Genomic DNA, 21,301 nt, shown 5'->3' with positions numbered 1-21,301 from the left:
GTGGATTGGATTGGGGGGCTGCCGGTGCGCCCCACTGAGAACAATGCTCACTTTCTAGGAAAAAAAGGTAGGGGCAGGGAGCTCATCCCTTCTCAGTCCCTTCACCCTGCCAGCCGTTACTGCTCCAATGTCACAAACCTTTGCAAAGCTTAGTCCACCCAGATGCGACTTTAATAACCCATTTATTAAGGAAAATATTTAAAATACGGCATGGAAGAGGGAGGCGGCCCACTCAGCGCCAGAATCCTTCCTTCCCTCCTCTCGTGTCCCCCCTTTGCCCTTTTCCCGCTAGCAGGGAGCAGGGCGGCCCGTGGGGAGTGGGCGGTGGGTGGGGTGGGGGTCTGGGGATGCTCCCTCTCCGAGAGAATTGGGTAAACATGGCGACCGCGGCGCCCATTTGCACACGCTACACAAATGCATCGCATTCCCGGTTGTTTGCAGAAAATTTACAGCTGAGTAATAAAAGTTTACGATCGACTCACAAGTTGGATTGGCCACAAGAAGTCATGTGGATTCCATCCATGAACGTGAACTTTTTATTGTGGTTTGTCCGTTCGGAGCGCTCCGCAGAACAGTCCTCCCTGTAAGAGCCTAACCATTGCCAGGGAAACCTGCGCTGGGCTCTCCCTTCATTACCAGTATTTTTTTTTATTAATCTGATTAATAATTATTTTATCCCCCCATTTAATTTTTTCCTCCAAGGTGGAGTTGCCTGAAGCTGGGAGCACCTAGGGAAGGGGAGGGGGAAGAGGCAGGAGTTGAGGGCACCTCTCTCTCCTTCCCAACCCTCTAGCCCCCCAAGGGGCAGGAGGAATACGGGAGCGGGAGTGGAGATACGGAGCTGCATATGCCTCCGCCCCTCCCCTCTCCCAGGCTCTCCCTCTGCCTCTTTCTTGCAACTCTCCTTAATTTTATTTGGCTTTTTGATCATTGCGACTATTCTTTTTTATTTTTGAATTTATATAAAGTATATATGTGTCTGTGGAGCTGAGACAGGCTCGGCAGCGGCACAGAATGAGGGAAGACGAGAAAGAGAGAGTGGGAGAGAGAGAGAGAGAGAGGCAGAGAGAGAGGGAGAGGGAGAGTGACAGCAGCGCCCGGTAAGTGTTTCCTTATTGGTTCAAATATGTAACTAATGGTCCGTAGCTGGGTGGCGGTTTCAAGATAAGGACAGCAGCGGCTTGTCTTGGTTAGAGAGAAGAGGGGGCTGGCGAGAGGGTGGGCCCGAGGGCAATTACGGGGAGGAAAAGTGGGGGGGATTGGGTTTTGCTGGGATATGGTAGTGGACAAGTGTGTTGTCCTGATATCATTGTGCGGCGAAGTTGGGGTTTGGGATGGGGATGGGGGGCAAGAGGACTGTGCCTGTGGGGCTCAAGGCCGGTTCTAGTGCGCCGACATGCTGCCTGTGCTCTTACCTGCTACAAATCGACGGCCTCTTGGCTAATGGGACTGGGACGGAGAGGGGCCCCCCGAAGCTCAAACTCCAGGGCAGGAGAGAGAACCTGTAGGCTGTAACCACTGCTCCCTGAGCAAAGTCAGCCCCCCAACCGCAAACAAACTTTCCAGCACCCCCTCCCAGCTCCGCAGCCCCCTCCCTCCGTGTGAGCGCTACCGCTAGCTCACACATGCGCAGTGCGGGGCCAGTGCCGGGCCGCGGAGCAGGAAGCGATTTCAGCTAGGCAGGCGGCGGGGCCTGTTAATTGGCAATTAGGGGGGAGGTTGGTGGCTGGTGCGCGTCAGCGGAGGGGAGAGCGTCTGCCCACCCCCTGATCCCGCCCAAACCCAGCGGGCGGAAAGATGGGAGGTGCCCTACACTGTGGGTGGATGGATGGGGGTGGAGGACGCAGTATACCCCAAAGCCATCTTGTGCTTGGAAAAAAGGGGGCCAATATGCCTTCTCGTCCCCGACCCCGCGTCCGCTGCCCCAACCGCTGGCCACCCCACCCAGGATATCCACTGGGCTGCTTTACACGCCTCGCCTGGCTGCTCTAGGCTAGGATCTGCCCTGTCTGGAGCCGAGGTGGGAATTGGGGAGGCCCCAGACTGGGTGCGGACAGGCCCAGTCCTCATCAGCGGGGCCTCCTGGGTGAGTGGAGGCAGTGAAAACTAAGGCGCGGCTGGCTCGTAGGGTAGGGACGTCCGAACTGGGCGGCCCGGAGGGTCCTGGGCTCTCGGGATCTTCCTAATAATTGGTGCTAACGGCGTGTTGTATAGTCTTAACCCGACACATATGGTTTCATAACACAGTGGCTTAATTTCTTCCAAATGTACGTGGCCCTGAATGTATTGCAGTTTGATATACGACCCCCCGCCCTGCTCCCTGGCCTAGGTCCGAGGTCGCCCCTATGCGTGTGAGGTTCTGTTTATAAAGGGCGACGCATACACAAACGCTTACACACCAAGGCAGACACACCCAAGAGCTGGGGGAGGAGGGAGTATATTCCGACAGAGGTCCGAGACTCTAAGGGCCAAACACCTACAGTCCGAGCCAAGAGCTGCCCCCCAACACACACACCCGACCCGCATCCTCTCCCAGAGGCGCGACCCGGCTTCTCTGCCTAACCCGAGTGGGGGAGGGGAACGCTCCTGGATTTCCTGTTTAAGCCCTGACCCGTCGCCTGGGGGGAGTTAGGGGGAGAGAATCTGTTTTTATCAAATTCTTGAAAATATAGTTCGACTGCATTCAAATCAAGCCCCTTGGGCCCGAGTTGATGGTGAATCTTCCTTCCCCTCCCCCCAATCCCCTTCCCTTCCTCTCCTGCCCCCCTAAAATTCCCTTTCTCAGCCGACAGAAAGGCCTCTGAGGTATTCTCCCCGGGGAAGAAATGGCATTTTCTCTCCCCCTTCCCGCCCCCACCCAATAGGACTTGTGTGTCGGCAGAGGCGTCTGCCGAGGGGCTAATTTCGCGTTCCTTGTTTACGATCGAGAAAAGCGCTTGGCTCTCCCCAAATGGGCCCAGCCCGCCGCCGGCTCCGGCTGCCGCGCGCTCTTCCGCGGCCCCAGCGCGGCCCTGGGGCTGCCGCCCCGGGGAGCCAGGCCACGGCCTCCGAGCCCCCGCGTCTGTGGGACCTGAAATGGGCAAGGGGAGCACAGTGGGCCAGTGGAGGAGCCCCGGAGGCCTGAAAATGGGAGCCTTTCTCCTGGCGTAATGTGGGAACCGCCGACTGGTGAGGCCTCTATTTCTCTTTCGCCTGTATTTTGTCTGTCCCCGCTGTCTGCCCTCACCCCTGCGGATGGCCGCACCGACCGGGTTGGGGGGCACAAGTCTCCTTTGTTTGCCCTCAGGAAAACAGTCTCCAGAAAAGGTCACTCAGGCCAGTGGGCATTCACCTGGGATATTAGAAGGGCCACCCTCCCTTCAGAGGGGTGGGCCTGGGTAAGGCTGGGGTATTTCTCTTAGCCTATAGGGATCTCGCCATTTGTGCTACTGGCGAGATTTTAAGGAGCTAGGTTCATGGTTGTCAGGTACAGCACCATCCTGAGATGTTCTTATAAATTATTTTTATCAATTGATTTTCTGTACCTTCCTGGCTAGGGTCCTGCAGGCCCCCACACCCTTCACCCCTAGACTCCTCCTCATGAGCAGAGAAAGCATAGCAGCAATGATTACCCTGATTTTCCAGTTGTCTCATCTGGCCAGGGGATAAATCCAACCCCAACTCCAGCCCCCTCCTTACTTTCGATTTTCTTTCCCTTCTTTTTCTCCCTCTCTGGCTTTCAAACATAAGCACAAGAAGGGCCATCAGTGGCAACCCTCAGCCTCCTCACAGGCCATATACTCTGTAGACATGGCCCTTAGTGCAGGAGAGCACTGCTGTGATTATCTAATAATAGCCAGGGTAGCTGAGAATAGAATCTGGCTCAAGGACTCAGCACCTCCAGGGCTAGGGCTGGGCAGAGGCACTGAATCTATGGGTCAGTGTCTGGCCCAAGGCCCCTAGTGGTCCCTTCTTAGTCCACTCTTTGGGCACTTCAGGCCTGCCCCTTAAGGGCTTTGTCAGCCCTGCCATGGGCTGTATTTCATGTGCTAGTTTCAAGCTAAGGAGAAATGGGCAAAGCAAACCCTTTCTCTCTCTGGTTTGACAGTTGTGATCCCCACGAAGAATACACCCTTGTTTGGAGAAGGCTGCCTTGTTGGGTTGGCTGTTATGTTCCAAAACCAGGCTTTGTATCTTTATACATTTATTATATACAGGCTCAAATGTACAGACTCAGACTTATGTGTGAATATATAAAGACTCATATTTCCTTGGTGGTTAATTGTATATTACCATGCCTGTATTCGCTCAAACACCATTTTATGTGCATGCAAAATTTTGTTAACCCTCACTAGATAGGAATGGGCTCAAGGAGGCACTGGGGGCACTGAAAAGGGCTTTTGTGCATGCTTTGCTGGAAATGTGTGCGTGCTGGAATCGGAGTATGCGGGTTCCAGTAACAGATGCCACAAAGGCTTTCTCAGACCTATTGCTTTCGCTGCCCAAGCAGCTGGGCTGGGGAAATACTGAATCCCTTCTGCTCCCTCTCCACACCTCTTCGCAAACTTCCCCCACTCAGAGACTGTTTTACCAGCGGGACCCAGTTGTGTTGAAAGAGAGTTCTGTGAGAAAGTCTTTCGTGGGGTGGGGCTTTGGAGATGGGCCTTTGAACAGTTCGCTTGGCCCAGGACTTGAATGAAGCCTTGCTGGGGCAGTGAAGGACTTTGGAGTGGTTAATAAGGCTGCCTCTGGGCAGTGGTCTGGGGTGGCTGCTGACTAAGGGTGCTTACAGAGACTGGTTGAGAGGTGAGCAAGAATGTGTAGGTATACAGTGAACATCTTGTCTCCCACCCCTGTTCACCCTAACTGCTCACTGGGCCCCAGATTTGCCTGCATTGTCTGGAGGGGGCAGATTAGGGACCCTCTGGGTTCCCCAAATATGCAAATTTGGTTACTGGTGGAACTTCCTTTTAATCTTCTCTGCTACATAAGTCTGTGATAAGGCTAGAGCAGTACTAGAGAAAAGGCTGGGTCTGGCCGCCTTTGGGCCCGGAGCAAGCACTGAGTGTGAGCTGTGACTGGGAATTAACCAGCATCCTTTGCTAGCCTTTCTCCTTTCTGGGGCCACAGAAAGAGGAGGACAGATCAGAATATATAAGTGTCCATGAAAAACCCCATGAAAGAGAGTAAGGACAGGAGAGGGGCTGGTGAGATTTTCCTCCACACCCTAAGCGATCAGTTTCCTCCCAACACTCTCCTGTCCAGACATGCTGTGGGTGTGGAGGCACGCAGCTTTCTCCCACCTTTTCTCCACCACCACCAAGGGTGGCCTTGGGCTTTTGGGCCTCGATCACCCTGGAATTCTCAGGTGACATTACCTCCAAACTGTGCCCCCCATCTGGCCCACGGACTCTGCCACGGTGCCGCAGCTGCCCCTGTTTTTATTGTGTCTGTGAGTTGTTTACTTGTTTTGTCTGCTGCCACCCTGCGTCAGAAACCCGCCAAACCAGCAAACTCACCCAGGAGAACAAAGTGCAGGGCTATCCTCAACTCCCTCCTCTTTTGGCACCCTGCTCCCGCCATTACCTCCTCCCTCACTCTCTCTTTCTGAGGGGAGGAAGCAAAAATAGTCCTAAAATAGGGCAGCTGTTTATAAGGTTGGGGGAATTATGGGGACACCATAAACCTCCGGGTGTCCTGGTGGTGGAGAGACTTAGAGCCGCCTTCCCTTGCCTCTGGCTTTTCTTCCTTTCCCCTGGCAACTGCTTGGTTAAGGGGGCCACAGTCATTGAGAAAGCTGAGCCCCCCCTCACTCCCCCACTCCTTTCTGTAGGAGTTTCTCAGAGACACAGGTTCTTGGGTTTTAAATCAGGGTAATGTTGGTGTATTCATAAAGCTAGATAAAGCATGTTGCTCTCCCCTCACCCTTCCTTCTCCTCAGCCCCCCAAAATAGCAGTGAATTTAAGCAAATCCTACAAAATTAAATTGCCCCTTTGATAAAGATCCTATAAACCTCCAATCCACCAGGTGTAGAGTTGGAGAGGCTGCTGTTTGCCTCCAATTTTGCTCTTGGCTATCAAATTTAAAAGAGTCATAGAAGTAAGTAATATTCTTGTTTCTGAAATTAATTTCCGCCTCCCCATCTCTCTCCCTATTTTCACCGGCACAGATTAAATGGTTCTTTCAGATCTGCAAACAAAAAAGGATAAAATTATTTATAGGGAAATGAAGACGATGTTTCATTGTTGGCTTATTGTTCCAGCACATAATAACATTTTATTTTCAAGTGGGAGAACTCAGACCAGGGATAGAGAAAGGGAAAAAGGAAAAAAAGTGAGGGGGGTGGCAGGGCTCCTACATGCAAAACTCTGGCTGTATATAACTTTTATGACATTTACAATTTCCTCATGACAACTCACTGTGACATCATAAATGTCTCATTCGTGAATTTTACAATTCCCATAGACCTTTAAAATGGGTCCAAACAGTGTTTGGTATGGAGGGGTATAAGAAGCCAGGAAGTTGAGGATCCTTCCCTTGGCCTCATTCTGGAGGCCAAGAATATTCTGAATATTCTGGATTTTCATATTTTGCACCTAGGCCAAGCAGGACCATTTGCTTTGATTTCCTGAAATGTCACTTAGCATCTTGAGTTCCCTCCTCATTCCCAGTGGAGAGGAGATACTGTGTCCGAAAGCTCACTGCATTCCCCCTCCTCAGCTGATATTCAGCTGCTTGTGAGAGAAGGTGAGAGGCTTGGAGGCCAGGCCCCCAAAAGCCAGAAATTTCTTCCAGAGGGAGCCAAAAGGGGCTTAGGGCTTAGTGGGATAGGACAGAGATGCTTGGGACCTATTTTATTTTTTAACTTTCAGCCAGAGAAGTGAATTGAGAAGCCAAACAAATGCTGAGGTGGGAGTTTGTATCTGCTAATGGTAGCAGCATTAAATGGAGTGGTGGTAAGGAAGTCAGGCAGAAATCTGGAAAGAGAGAGGGATGAAAGAAAATATGATGTTAGTAGAGCCTCTCTATGTACATTTTCACTCTGTTTAATTTGCAAATAAAGCAAAAGTAGCTTGGGCAGACTCTTAACTTCTTTGCTTAAAAGAGGAATCTCCAGCCCAGGCCTCTGAGATGTTTGGGGCAGTTCTCAGGCGCTTGACATGCCCCATATGGCTTCTTCCTCCTTCCTCCCTCCCTGCTGACCCCCAACTCCATTCAGCTGGACAGCCTGGGACCTGTCCCCAGAATGTCAGCACCCCCAAATGGGATCCATTTCTGGGTTAGGTGTGTCGAATTTCACTTTTCTCCAAGTATCTCCAAGCCTGAACTTTGAAAGGAGCAGGAGTGTTCTTTTTTGGAATGCACTGTGTGTATGGGGAGATATGTGCTCAGACAACTTCCCCCACTGTATCTGCGAGAAACTGGGGGCTCCTTTGGTGAGCTATGCTTTGGTGTCCCCAAGCAGACCCAGTTCGTTCCCCACATTCAGGTTATCTGGCAGACCAGGAGACTCTGCAATCCCTTTATTCCGGATTCCATGGAGATCAAAGGAACTCATACACAAAACAGTAGATGTTTGGAGTAGGATTAATTTTTTTAATTTTTAAATGAAAAAATCTAATCATAAGCCAGTAAGGCCAACTGATCAGTCACTCTAGAACAGCAAAGCCTCAACCAAACAGTGCGATTGTAAGGTGAGCTGAACAATTATTGAAACTCAGCTTTCTCTGCAAGAGGGATTTTAGCCCTCGCCCAGTGGCACAAAAGGCGATGGTGGGGCAACCGCTCCTTCCCCGCTCTGAAAATTGAGAATGGGGTGGGCAGGTGGCCCAGGGTGGGTGCTGGTGTTAGGGCAGCTGCAGTCGCTTCCAGGCAGCCAAGCGCCTAGGCCGATTGCTGAGTCTCGCGGTTCCAGTGTCCAGGTCCCTGAGTAGCCTCCAGAGGCACCGAGTTGTAGTTGGTGGTGCTGACAGCCAGGAATGGAGAATGTGTATCTGTGTGCGAGGCTGGGTGAGTCACAGACATCCGCGCAGAGTTGGGGGATCTGGGGAGAGAGAAGACCGACAAAACACAAAATAAGCATGATCTCTGGAAAAGATTATCCTCCAACAAAAAAATCCAGATCTTATCCCTTTCACTTCAGATACCCTTCTCCAAGAAATTAATGTATTTTTCCCAGAGCAGAGTGGAAAGCACATGCTGGCAAGATGAGGTCTGCCCATGAGCCCCTTCTGGGGCAGAGTCCATTCCCACTCACCCAGTCCACAGTTCAGAGCTACAAAGGCACCCAGCCCCGAGCCTGGTCGGGGTAAAGCTGGAGTAGGAGTGCTTGGCTCACCCTGGGAAACATCAAGTATCCAGCCTCCAACACGACCCTTAGCCTTGAGGACTCCAGGCCAGGGACTGCCCCCCACTCAGGCCCACAGCGCCTGCAGTTAAGTTCCTCTCCTATAATTAGCGCTCATGGAAAGCATGTGTTTGGGATGGGGGGGACTGGAGCAATGAGCGGCAACATTCCACCTCTATTCTTTTTTGTGTCTTTGGAATTCTGTTTTTGAATCTACTAATTACGGCTCCGAAAGTGAAAATTTGCTCTCGCCAGCAAACCCCCTCGCAATGCCTTATTCCTGAGGCCCAAGGGGCAGAGCAACTGAGGGCCTTATGGGGGTCTCTGATTTCTCTAGGCTATTTTATAGAAACAAAGAGCAAGTTCTCTCCGCCCTCCACCCTTCCAAGGACTTGTGCATATTTACAGAGCTCAACTGCAGTTTTAATAAAACATCTGCTCTTGCCTCTGCTGATGAGTTTCCATAATTGTTTTCAAATTTAACAGGAAAATATAAATACATTTAGAAAAACCCAAGTCCCAGATTTCCCCCCATAGATAGTCAATTCTTTAGCCAAAAAAATAAAATTAACATGAAATGAGAAAAAGAAAATATAATCCAACGGAGGGAATATCGGGCTCATCTGACCTGTTCTCCCCCCTTGGAGCGAATCCTTCCAGCAAATTTCAGCTGCATAATTAAAGCTCTAACTGAAAGAAGGAAGCTGCTTTCCTCAGGAAAGGGAGGTGATTGGGGAGAGTATGTTGGAAATTAATTTTGCCGAAAGTCTTTAAGCATGGGGAATTTATTAATTTGTATTTCTGCTTCTCATTCTCTCCCCCTTTCAGCATTTCTGCCTTCCCCCACCCCCAGCAGCTGGTTTCTGTTCATTATATATCGGCGAGACCTTTCAGTCTCTGCCCTCTGTTTAGGGACGTAATAAAACACTTAACTTTCCAGGGCTGAGACTTAAATTCTGCTTCTCAGGTCACCCACCCCCGCACCCACTGCCTTTAGGCCCTAAAGGAGACTGTCCCCAACTTTGGGGCCTCGTTCCCCTCCAGACTTGGTTTAAGAGTGTCTCAGGAAACCCAGGCATCCTTGCTGGGGATTGCAGCACATGCTTCTCCAGAAGCCCCTTCTTTCTTACAAGGCCTTTCCTTCCCCCACCCACCCACCCATAAAAGAGATTTAAAAATACATAGAAAATCAACAGTCATTGAAAGTGAAACCTCATTAAGACATCCTATCTTCCATCATTCAATTTGTTGTACATTGCAACAATTTAATATCTTGAAGGAAATATCACTGACATGATTTATCCCTCCAGCAATCTCTCTCTGAAATGTGGGGAGGAGGGCGTTTCCCCTCTCTTCTGGCCTGTTCTGTGTGTTACACACTGCTACCCTTAGGGCAGAAATGAGGCTGGAAGTTCTGAGAGCAGCTATTTGTGTGTAGGGGTGCATTGACTTGTTCCTTAGCTCAGCTCCCTGGGTCTTCCCCCCACCTAGTTCTCTCCCTCTCCCTCCTGCCCTCCAGGGGGCCTGGAGCCCCAGCCAGCTGTTGGAAACCTCTGTCCAGGCATGCCATGAATTCAAGGACAGCTGGATTCTAGAGTGAAAAGCATTACATGCTAGTGTCTGGATTTGTGTACCTGCTATGTCACCCCCAAATAAGAAAATTCATCTCAAAATTTTTCTTAATGTAAGAACCTTCCTCTACCCTTTCACCTTCACCTCCTTGGGGAGAAGAAAGTATGGTCCAAGAGGGGAAACCTTTATAATTATAGGGGTTTTCCCTACCTTTCTAAATACCAACAAATTTCCCTCCTTTTTGAAGAATTGGGGCTGTATTTTAAAGAGCCAACACAAATTGTCTGACAAGAAGACTCTGCAACTCCATAACGAGGTTCATGTATTAACTAACATGTTGTCTCCACCAGCTACTACACACTGTCTGCTTTTGGGTTCGAAACTTTATTTTTCCCCCCTAGCGACACTCCAGGGAAACCTTAACGTTATAGAAGATGAATAAACGAGTTTTTTCCCAGCGTAGTCCCGTTTATGGCTTTATTGCTACCCATTGATTACTCCGCTTTGTTACACAGAAGGAAAAGATCATAAAATCCGGCGACATCCGGGTTCTTGTTATAGCCAGTTCCCCACCACCACCACCACCACCACCAAAATAGTAAGGGGAAAATAAAAGCTTCCACTGCTCCCTTCACTTGTCCCACCATCCCCTCTTTGTCAGCTCAAAACATGTTCAGCCTATGTCACGATATCAAATTAACTTTGGATTAATCAGGAGAAAAAAACCCATCTGTACACCTTCTGCTGTTTCAGCTAGCCCACTGCGGCTTCCTCAGAAGCCTCGGACTCAGCTGCCTTTTTCTAACCTCTTGCTTTTCAACAGCCCCAAAGTGGAAAGAAAATGGGGGTAGGGGTTCCTGAGAGGCCCAGGGCCACCAGGTATGGCTGGCCCTTGGGTGACAGCTCCCCAGGAACCCTTTGCTGGAATCCCAAGCCCCAGAGCTCAGGTCCAGGGGTGCCTCCCTTGGCAGGACAGAGAGTCTGGAAGGGGCAGGGGGCTTCTGATCTGTGCAGGGGCTTGAGCCTGCAAGATGCTAACTGTCCATCAGAGCCCCACCAGCCTTTCTTTCTGGCTGGATCCTATGTGAATTACCCCACCAGCCCTCGCTGGCTCCAAATCATAAATTCTGACCAACATAAACAGGAGTTGATGTGTCTAGAAAGATTCTCAGAGTTCTTTCTTCTTCCTTTCTTCCTTCCTTTCTTTCTCTCCCACCTTTTACTTCTTTCTCTCCTTTTCTTTTTGTTGTTGTTGTATTTTTATACATTTTCCCTTTTAGGCAAAAATGCTGTGAGAGTTTTCCCAAAATGGGGGTCCTGAGGAGGAGGTACAGGGGGGCTTGGAGGAAGAGGAAAGCAGATGCATGGCCCCTTTGCCAATTCAGCTCTGCCACTGTACCCTGAAGTCCCACCCTTACCCCTTCAGACCTGGTTGCTCCCTACATCCCTGCCCCCCACCAAAAAAACCCTCTCAGCCACACTGTCCTTTCTCTGAGCACCATGTTTTATGCCATTTCTTTCTACTCTTGATTTTTTTTAATTATTGGGGAAAATGTACTGGTTTAGTGATGAGGACTGACTCTAAGGAGTGTCAAACCAGGATTTCCTGTAGGATTTCTGGGGATCCCCCAGAACTGGGAGGGAGCTCCTCCTATGGAGAAATCAGGATGTAATTTTAGAAGGGGGCATATATAAAAGATGAAATCAGATTGAAAACGGATTTCTCCAGCCCTGGCTCTGGCCACAGCACAGCAAAGTTGGCTGGGGCTGAGAGATTTCCTGGGAGGGCAGCTCTCCTTTCCCGGGCCCCAAGGCCCTGCTCGTGGACATTTACCCTTCCTTCACCTCCAAATCAGTTCCCTTACATATATATTTTAAAAAGAAATCCAAGTCTTACTTTCAAGCCACACACTTAGTCTCAACTAGGGAATCAACAGAAGCAGAAGCGATTTTTTTCCCCCTTCTTGACATCTGGCTTGCGATTGGCTGGAAGGGGGTCAGCTGACTTTGTCATTTTGTCTGTCCTGGATTGGAGCCGTCCCTATAACCATCTAGTTCCGAGTACAAACTGGAGACAGAAATAAATATTAAAGAAATCATAGTCCGACCAGGTAAAGGCAAAGGGATGAATTCCTACTTCACTAACCCTTCCTTATCCTGCCACCTCGCCGGGGGCCAGGACGTCCTCCCCAACGTCGCCCTCAATTCCACCGCCTATGATCCAGTGAGGCATTTCTCGACCTATGGAGCGGCCGTTGCCCAGAACCGGATCTACTCGACTCCCTTTTATTCGCCACAGGAGAATGTCGTGTTCAGTTCCAGCCGGGGGCCGTATGACTATGGATCTAATTCCTTTTACCAGGAGAAAGACATGCTCTCAAACTGCAGACAAAACACCTTAGGACATAACACACAGACCTCAATCGCTCAGGATTTTAGTTCTGAGCAGGGCAGGACTGCGCCCCAGGACCAGAAAGCCAGTATCCAGATTTACCCCTGGATGCAGCGAATGAATTCGCACAGTGGTGAGTTTTACAGCTCCAAGATATAAATTAAATAAACTGAACTGGCTTTATGACCGGCTTCCCTAGAAGAACGGGCGGAGAGAGTTTTTTATGGCCCCATAAAAACAATCACGCTCGTCTCCTCGCCGACGCCGAGACAGGGCCCCCTCTTTTACCCCCTCTGCTCGCCTCCCGCTTGCTCGCAGGGGCCTGGCCCCCTCGGCCCCTGACGGATTGGAGCGCTCCAAGGCGAGCTGAGGGGGCAGGCACAGGGCAGAGGATGAGAGGAGGGGGCAGGCAGTGGGGAAGCCCCCCAAAGTAGAAACAGGCTGAGGAGGGAGGGGGAGAAGAGGAGACAGAGAAGTGGGGAGAAGTTTCCAAGGACCCAAGGTGCTTGGGGAGGGGGGAAGCCCAGTCTTTAAGAAATAGGGCCCTCACCCCCAGTGTTTGGGATTTTTCAAAAGCCAGGTTTTAGACTTCCAGCTTTTTGCTTGGTTTTTGCCCCCCACCCCTTTCTTTGGGATGCATACCTACCAACCTATTGGGGGGTGATGTTACTGCGTGAAGTTGGGATCCTGGCTGTACCCTCAGTGGGGGGTGGGGCAGGGCACAAGGCAGAAGGCTGGAGCCCAAGGGGGCCCGTGAGCTGCTGGCCAAGTTGCGAGGGTCAGGACTTTGCTAGGCTAAATCGTTGCGGAGGATGCCTTGCTGATTGCTTTTAGTGTGTTTTGTGCCCGGATCTCCAGGGGTCGGCTATGGAGCGGACCGGAGGCGCGGTCGCCAGATCTACTCGCGGTACCAGACCCTGGAACTGGAGAAGGAATTTCACTTCAATCGCTACCTAACACGGCGCCGGCGCATCGAGATCGCCAACGCGCTCTGCCTGACGGAGCGACAGATCAAAATCTGGTTCCAAAACCGCAGGATGAAGTGGAAAAAAGAATCTAATCTCACGTCCACGCTCTCAGGGGGCGGCGGAGGGGCCGCGGCCGACAGCCTGGGCGGAAAAGAGGAAAAGCGGGAAGAGACAGAAGAGGAGAAACAGAAAGAGTGACCAGGACTGTCCCTGCCACCCTTCTGTCTCCTTCGCCCTTGCTCCCCCAACTCCCTCCTAATTACACACTCTGTATTTATCACTGGCACAATTGATGTGTTTTGACTCCTTAAAACAAAATTAGGGAGTCAAATATGGACCTGAAAGTCAACTATGGACCCCCTCCCCACCGCACAAACTCTTTCACCACGCGCCTCCTCTTCCTTGCTCCCTCGCTAGCTCGTTCTCGGCTTGTCTGCAGGCTCCTTCCCCCGCCTAGGCCTTGGGGGCTCGGCCCCTGAACCTCTCTTCAGACTTCACAGATCTCCCTCCAAATGAGGACTTGGCCACCTACCTTCTTGGCGCCCCCCACCCCGCCCTCGCGCAGAGGGCCGGCTCCCGGGCCAGGGCCTCGGCTCAGGGCCTCAGGACCGGCCTGGCAGCCGGGGCGGGCGGGAGGCCGATGGAGGGCGCGTGGTGGCCCCACAGCAACCCCCAGGGCTTCCCCGCAGCCCCTGCCCGGCCCCTCTGCCCCAGCAAATGCCCAGCCCAGAAGAGTTGTATTTAAAGAATCCTGGGGGTCATTATGGCATATTACAAACTGTGACCGTTTCTGTGTGAATATTTTTAGCTGTATTTGTGGTCTCTGTATTTATATTTATGTTTAGCACCGTCCGTGTTCCAGTGCCATCTTAAAAAAAAAAGAGGGAAAATGACAAAAAGAGAAAAAAAGTGAATGACGTTTGTTTAGACAGTAGGAGAAAACATTTAAAAAATCCCCTCGTGTTACCCTTCTGTATAAATCCAACCTCTGGATCCGTTCTCGAATATTTAATAAAACTGATATTATTTTTAAAGTTTATATTGGGATTTCTGTTAATTCGCTCACCCGCCGGCCTCGGGGTAAAAGTTGGAGCAGTCTCCCAGCACTCCCGCGTCTGCCCGCCGCCTGCAAGACCCAGCCCCCTTCACCCTCCTTTCCCGGGAGCCGCGGAGAGCCCTGGCCTCCGCATTTCTCCTGCTGAGCTCGCTGGGGGTGCTGGGAGGCCTCCCTGGGTCCCCTACGCGGAGCAACACTCTCACCCCGCAAAAAAGGCCGCCTAGGATTTCGTTAGGGGTGGGGGAATAGCCTGGGTTAGTCGGATTGGTCTCCAGCCTCACACAGGCCTTTCTTCCTGCCTGTGGTAGCCTGGGGTCCTGGCTTCTGCACCCTGAGCCCCCCAAGGCCAGAAAAGAAGCCTTATTCAGGCCCCAGGGTCCCCCGCCCACTCCTCGGAATGAGGAGGGGCGCCGCATGAGCAACCCCAGCCCGCGCCAGGCCGGCTGTTGCGAAACGTGGTGAAGGCGGAGAGCCGAGGGGAATGAAGACCGCGGGATTTGAGCCCTTCGGCAGGGCCTGAACGATTCAAGGACATCTTGAAAAAGAAAGTCTGGAAACTGAGCTCTCGCCTGCTCTGGGACGCCTGACAGGACTGGGACAAAATTCCTTCTTCTTTTCAAACCCAATCCAATCTGGTTCCTTACTCTTTCTTCTCCCTTCAAACTCTTCGGGTGTGGAGCGCAGCCAGCCCCTAACCCTTCCCCAGCTCAGGCCTTCTCTGCCTAAGCCCAGCCAGAGAAACCTGAGTGGACCTAGAGGGTGAGGTAGTGAGGGGGTCTCCCAGAGGGGAAAAATCCGCCAGAGTTTTCCAGACCGTCCAGATCCCCTCCAGCGCCCCCTCCAGCGCCTCCACCAGGGGGGAGGGGTGGGGAGCCGGAGGGGGCTTCTCCTGGCAGGGGCGGAGATTTCCTGGGGAGAGGCAGGCAGGAAAGAATAAGACTTGGGGCTAGGGCAGGGGGCTCAGAAAGGGACTGAATGGCTGCGGAGCTCTTGGCCACAGGCTGTGAAGGTTGCCCAGGCGCCTGCCCTGCACCTACTCATTCTCCACTCCCAGCCAGGTCCTTTCTGTGATTCCAAATTCTTTTCCTTCTAGATCTAGACCACTGGAAAGCCTGGTCTAGAGGGCTTTTCCCCAAAAGACACAAAACAAGGCTTTCCCTCTGCCCTGCTCTTATAATAATTGTGGAGGCTTTTCTCTTGATTCTCCATGCCCTCAATTAGCATCTATTTTCCATTCAAAAGATCTGGCATAGGTACCTCATGAGGACCATACACAGGGATGCAGAGCAGTCTTCCAGTCCATTGTGTCTGGTTCTTCACACACACGAACACACACAAACACACCCTAAGTGAAAACTGCCTGTTGCCCCTTTGGAGTCCCTGGTGTAGGGAGGAGGTCTACTCCAGCCCTCTGGCTCCTCACCTCCAGGCTCATCCCAGAGTTCCCAGCACTCTCAGCTAATGACCCCCTCACCTAGTTTTGCCTACCCAGTACTGCTCCTCCCTGGGTAGACTGTCCACCTCTCTAGAGGCTGGATTCACTTCTCTATGCTGACAGGCATCTCCTCAGCAGTAGAAGGGGCTTGGGGCCTCAGGGGAGAAACCCCAATCCTTGGTTTAGAGAACCTGAGAAAAGTCCCCTGGGATCTCCAGACTCAGCCATTTTTGAAGATTGAAAGGCCCTGGGGTGGGAAGGAGAGGGCTATCCGTTAGGAAAAAACCCTCTGTGCTTCCTAAATGAGGCCTCATCTTTCCTTAAAAGTAAATAGAATTTAAAAGGCCATTTCAGGGGTTTGTTGCAGCAAGGATCAGCCTCTCTGGGTAGAAATCCAGCGGCTCTGCCAGCCTGCGCTCCAGGCTGCAATTCCTCCAAGTAGGCACCAGGTGTCGCTGTGGGCTCGTTGTCCCGGCTACCCCCCAATTCCAAGAACCATTTTTTTCTCTCCCCCTTCTCTCTCTTTCTCTTCTCACTCCCTCTCCCCTTTGGTTGGGCTTTGCCAACATATCAAGATGCGTTTCACCGGCTTCCATCACTAACCTCCCGGAGGTCATCAAGCCAAATTTATGAGTGGCCGCTCGAGTCACGTGACTCTATTTAAGGCTCCCTTATTTGGGAAGAGCGCATAGGATAAAGAAAGAGATATCTCCACCTATAAATTGTGCACTTTGGAGAACAAAAAACCCCTCAACTTCAAAGAGTTACAAATCACCCTTAATCAAAAAGGGTGCAGAATTTTTTTTGGGCCCTCCCCGCCATGAGCTCCTACGTAGCCAATTCATTCTATAAGCAGAGCCCCAATATCCCTACCTATAACATGCAAACTTGTGGGAACTATGGATCGGCCTCAGAGGTGCAGGCATCCAGGTACTGCTACGGCGGATTGGACTTAAGCATCACTTTCCCACCGCCTGCGCCTTCCAACTCTCTCCACGGGGTAGACATGGCTGCCAACCCCCGGGCTCACCCCGACCGCCCCGCCTGCAGCGCCGCGGCCGCTCCGGGACACGCTCTGGGCAGAGATGAAGCGGCTCCTCTGAACCCCGGGATGTACAGTCAGAAGGCGGCTCGCCCAGCGCTGGAGGAGCGAGCTAAGAGCAGTGGGGAGATCAAAGAGGAGCAGGCGCAGACAGGGCAGACCGCCGGACTCAGCCAGCCACCGGCCCCGCCACAGATTTACCCGTGGATGACCAAACTGCACATGAGCCACGGTAAACTTTAGGACTTCATTTTGCGCGCTCGGGTCCGCCTGGGTTTTATAGGCCAAGCGGGGCAAATAAAGAAAAAAAACCTGCGGCCATAAATTTTACGATCCAGGCATCAATGGCTCGTAAAACTGTCCACTAAAAGGCTTAGAGGCTGTGTGCGCCCAAATTTACGACGACATAATTGGATCATAGGAACAAAACGTGTATAAAAGGCAATATTCAATTTTTGGGGGAGAGGGAGGGAGTTAAAAAAATAGAGGGATCTGAAGGGTGAGGAGCGCGGGGTTCCGGAGCGGGGATCCCCCGCGGCTCCCGCCCTTCCTCCCCAGTGGAGCAGGCTCAGCCGGAGCTTGCAGCTCCGGAGGATTCCAGCGACCCGGGAGGGGCGGGAGGGGGGTCCCCGGTGTTCGGATCTTGAGGGTGCTTATTGTTCGGTCCGAGCCTGGGTCTCCCTCTCCCCCCCGCCTCAGCCCCTCCGGCTGCTGAGTGAAGGCTGCTGCGGAAAGTTTCCGGCCTGGGCGGAGACGCCTCTCCCGAGGCTACTAGGCTGGGCTGGGCCGGGCCCTCCAGCGGCCCGCCGGGCCTGTCTTGCCCTGCTCGCCTCCTCTCCCTCCGGCCGTGGGTGGGGGCCAGGGACTGGGCTGGGGCTGCGGGGCTCTGCACACTAACTACCCCTTCCTGGCTTGGGGGGCTTATATTCCAGAGACGGACGGCAAACGGTCCCGAACCAGTTACACGCGCTACCAGACTCTGGAACTGGAAAAAGAATTCCACTTTAACCGCTACCTCACTCGCCGCAGGCGCATAGAGATCGCCAACAACTTGTGTCTCAACGAGAGACAGATCAAGATATGGTTCCAGAACCGCAGGATGAAGTGGAAGAAAGATTCCAAAATGAAGAGCAAAGAGGCAATTTAGGGGCCGCGGGGAGGCCCGCAGAGAACACCCCGAGCCCGCTTCGGTCCCCGCGCCTTTCCTTCTTGGCTTTCCTCTGTCTGTATTTTGGGGCAAGGGCGGGGGCTGGAGCAGCGGCTACCGGGCCTCACAGACAAAAGCGCTTCCCTTTGGCATTCCGCATCCCAACCAACCCCGGGTTCTCGCGGGGCTGCCCGCGCTGCCCGGACTCCCCTCTGTTCCGCTCAGCACCGGGGTCCCAGGGCAAGCTCCGCAGGGGTTCCCCAAAGGCCTGTGGAGTCTGGGCTGGTCCTGAACGAATCCTGGCCTGGGCTGCCTCGCTCTCCGGCTTCCAGTTCTGCCTGACCTGCCCGAGTTCAGATGGGGCCTGCAGCGCCCTACCCTTCGGCCTCGCCCTCTCCTTTGTTCCCGCTTAGGCTGGTGAGAGAGTGGTTGTGCCTGGCAGAGTCCGGCGCCAGACTCCCGGTGTTCCTTGTAGCGACTATAAACTCCATGTTCATTTTAAATGATTTACATATGAAAGGGGGAGATGAGTCTGCCTAGGGCCCCCACGGTTGCCCTATGCTCTCCAAACCTTCTCCCCCACCCAAAGCCCAGGAACCTTTCCAGCTTGTGCCCTCTGCATGCCCTCTCAGCTACCCAACCTCAGACCACTAGCTAGCTCAGCTGTTTGGGTTCCCTACCTCTGGACCCCAGCAAAACGTCCCAGAGGCTCCTGGCTGCCCAGTAGTCCCTGCCACGACTTTCTGTGCCCTCCTGTCCCATCACTGTTGTCCAACTATTTATTGACTTCAGGTCTTTCCTGAAACTATATTTTGTCATATCAAATAAAGATAAAGAGAGAACAGGACTAAAAATGCAGTGGCTCCTCTCTGTTTGGGGCATGTATTGGGTAAAAGTGTCTAAATGGGCTGGAGGGTGTAGGGGGAGGCCCACAGCCTTTCATCCTCTCTTTTGAATTCTTAGGAGCTTCTAGAGCTATTGAGAAGAAGGAGGTGAAATTGAGCTCCTTTCCTGACTCCTAGCTCCCAGAAAAGCCTGTAAGGGTAGGAAAGGGCACCCAGGCTCTCGGTACTGGCATTTCCTATGCTGTGGCTATCCAAGGCATTCAAGCCTTTGGGCCCCATTCTCACCTTGGCTGGGTGGAGCTGAGGCCTCTAGACTGGCAGGGGTGTCACTCCATGCCAGAGTTGATCTGCAGGGGCCAGTGGCTCATCGGGGCTCAGACACAGGCCTTTCTGGGTCTCTGAAGGTCTTTCTCAGGGCTAGGTAGTCCCTGAGAGGCCTTGCTGGACAGAGAAGGCAGGCTGAGCCCTCACCAGTTTGGATACTTAGAAAGAGTTGGTACTTCTTGGTAAAGGGGTGCTGGAGTGTTGGAGGTGTGTCTCATCTTTCTAAAACACCAGGTGAGAGGGGAGCAGGGAGGGCAATTTGCAGTGTGTACCTGCTTGGCAGGAAATGTTCAGACTGACTCCTGACCTTCTAGGGCCTAAGGCTATGGCAGGACTGAGAAAGAAGCTGTGTAGACCAGTGCCTGAGTTGCGTCTGTTTGCCATCATTTATCGCAGTCTCTGGGATTTTGTGTGGAGGGGGAGCTGGGCTAAAGGGAAGGGGAAAAGGCAGATAATTCAGGTGGTATATTAGACTGGCCTAGTTCCATGCACTGCTCTGCTCTAGGCTCTTGGGATGGGATGGGGGAGGAAGTACTTTAGAGGAGAAACAAATGTGGGAAGGGTCCATAAAACTTTACTGCATTTCCTCTCACCTCCCACAATGGGGAGATTTCCTGGAGCCGCACTGGGGTGGAGGGGCGTTCAGGAATTGGGCTATGCATCAGCCAAGAGGGAAAGGGAACAGAGAGGCTCTGAGGAGAAGCAAGGGAAATATTTATGATTATTAATGCTGATGCTCCTTGGATTTATTTTAAGTACTGACTTCTCTGCATCTCACTGCCTAAGCTACCTGTCTGTCATTTTTTAAAAGACCCAAGAGCCTTTCCTCACCCCATGCCTAGCACAAAGGAGGTCTTAACAAATGTTTGTTGAATTGCACCCTTCCCTTTCACATTGCACCCAGGCCTGTTTAGGGTGTCTGTAATGTCTCTCCTCCACTAGCACACAGCAGTCAGCCCAGCCTCGCCCCTATGTACCTCCTCTCCCAATTCCTCCCTCTCTCTCAAATAAAATGCGTAATTTTCTTCAGGGAGTTATTTTAATTTTTTCTCCATGCTGAGTAAAACTATTGGGCGAGCGGTGAAGCAAGGAGAAGCACTGGCATTTGCAATGGGTAACAGTTAACTAAGAAAAAGGCCATGGAGCCCGTCACTCGTCCTGTACTCCTGGGCTGGGCTGCAGAGGCCCTGAGCTTCCTCCCCAGGGGACACGCTGACCCAGAAAGAAAACCAAGGACTTTGCCAGGGTGGGGGCAATGTTGTTTAGACTTGCTGGGCAGGGTGCACCAGCCCCGCTGGGCACTGACTGCCTCCTCCCGCAGGGTTAAGGTCTGTTTTTCTCTGGAGGAACTGAAGACTTGACTCAGGTTGACCAGGCTTGGGTAGACACAGTCGTGACTGCCTCTTTGGTCCCCTCCTGTCGCAGTCTGCATGCTTGCACGCAGGCCTCAGCCCCTATTTCAGCGGCATCAGCCACCACAACCTAGCCAGAGGCCTCGGACCTACTCCCCTGTCCTGGGAGTGGACACGGGCCCAGAACCTTGCTTTCTGAAACCCTGAGCAGAGATTGCTGCTTTGGAGTCTGGGGATATTTTCCCCCAGCCAGCTTCCTGGAAAAATCTCCAAGTACCAGGGTTCAGCATTGCTCTGGGGGAGTTAGTGGATCCCAGAGACCATGAAGCCTGCCTCTCCACTTTGCTCTAAAACCCACCGGCTCTGGCAGCGAGAAAGAAGGGGAAGAAACGTGACTTACCTTCCCGGGGGAGTGGAAAGAGAGGGACACGGCCCACTCTGAGCAATTAGAGGAGAGAGAAGGAAAAAAATAGGAGGAAAAAATATCAACACGACCTCGAAGGCGACAGGTCCTTGTGGAAATAAGTAAGTAAATAAATAAATAAGGATCCACCCTCTCCCCTCTCCCCACCCTCCAAGGGGGGTATGGGGGTGGGGCAAAGGAGCAGCACAAGGGCTTTTTAGTGTAACTGAGCATTAGAGAAATACGAACGGCTTCTATGTGAATTTAGGAGTTTGAAACTTTTGGAGGTTATTTATGTGAATGGCCCGAAGGCAAGCCCGTGAGTGGCTCTTGGGGGACCACGTGATGTCATTAAACCAAGTTTTATGGTGTAGGGAGAGCTGACAAACCCACAATATATTTACATCATATATAATCTTAACTGTCCAGCCACGCAG

The 21,301-nt window shown here is 52.2% G+C and overlaps 3 protein-coding genes across 8 annotated transcripts in view; all 3 read left to right on the top strand.

Annotated features, from left to right (window-relative positions):
• The window catches only part of HOXC4 (homeobox C4), a 59,538-nt gene that overhangs the window by 21,170 nt on the left and 17,067 nt on the right, over positions 1 to 21,301 (top strand). Inside the window, exon 1 of one of the 6 annotated variants that reach the window (XM_073213448.1) lies at positions 343 to 1,100. The exons of 4 other annotated variants lie outside the window; for them this stretch is intronic. The gene's annotated coding sequence lies outside the window, so the exon portion shown is untranslated. Of the gene's footprint in view, positions 1 to 342; positions 1,101 to 3,084; positions 3,169 to 21,301 lie in introns of those variants that run through there. One more of the 6 variants, XM_037007230.2, reaches the window with a different exon arrangement.
• HOXC6 (homeobox C6) lies at positions 9,530 to 14,298 on the top strand. Its single transcript, XM_017678623.3, has 2 exons — positions 9,530 to 12,424; positions 13,150 to 14,298. The coding sequence occupies exons 1-2, from the start codon at positions 12,025 to 12,027 to the stop codon at positions 13,455 to 13,457; spliced, it is 708 nt and encodes a 235-aa protein (XP_017534112.1). The 5' UTR covers positions 9,530 to 12,024; the 3' UTR covers positions 13,458 to 14,298.
• HOXC5 (homeobox C5) lies at positions 16,474 to 18,794 on the top strand. Its single transcript, XM_017678625.3, has 2 exons — positions 16,474 to 17,025; positions 17,726 to 18,794. The coding sequence occupies exons 1-2, from the start codon at positions 16,572 to 16,574 to the stop codon at positions 17,938 to 17,940; spliced, it is 669 nt and encodes a 222-aa protein (XP_017534114.1). The 5' UTR covers positions 16,474 to 16,571; the 3' UTR covers positions 17,941 to 18,794.

This window comes from Manis javanica, chromosome 10 (assembly GCF_040802235.1).
Source record: "Manis javanica isolate MJ-LG chromosome 10, MJ_LKY, whole genome shotgun sequence".
NCBI classification, from domain to species: domain Eukaryota; kingdom Metazoa; phylum Chordata; class Mammalia; order Pholidota; family Manidae; genus Manis; species Manis javanica.
The sequence above is the reverse complement of the archived record's forward strand: the minus strand, read 5'-3'. Positions and strand labels throughout refer to the sequence as shown.

Bases quoted from the DNA above. Each gene is read 5' to 3' on its own strand.
- HOXC5 (XM_017678625.3), top strand. From the start codon at position 16,572: ATGAGCTCCTACGTAGCCAATTCATTCTATAAGCAGAGCCCCAATATC. The intron at 17,026-17,725 runs GTAAACTTTAGG...CTTATATTCCAG, and splicing joins CAAACTGCACATGAGCCACG to AGACGGACGGCAAACGGTCC.
- HOXC6 (XM_017678623.3), top strand. From the start codon at position 12,025: ATGAATTCCTACTTCACTAACCCTTCCTTATCCTGCCACCTCGCCGGG. The intron at 12,425-13,149 runs GTGAGTTTTACA...CCGGATCTCCAG, and splicing joins GCGAATGAATTCGCACAGTG to GGGTCGGCTATGGAGCGGAC.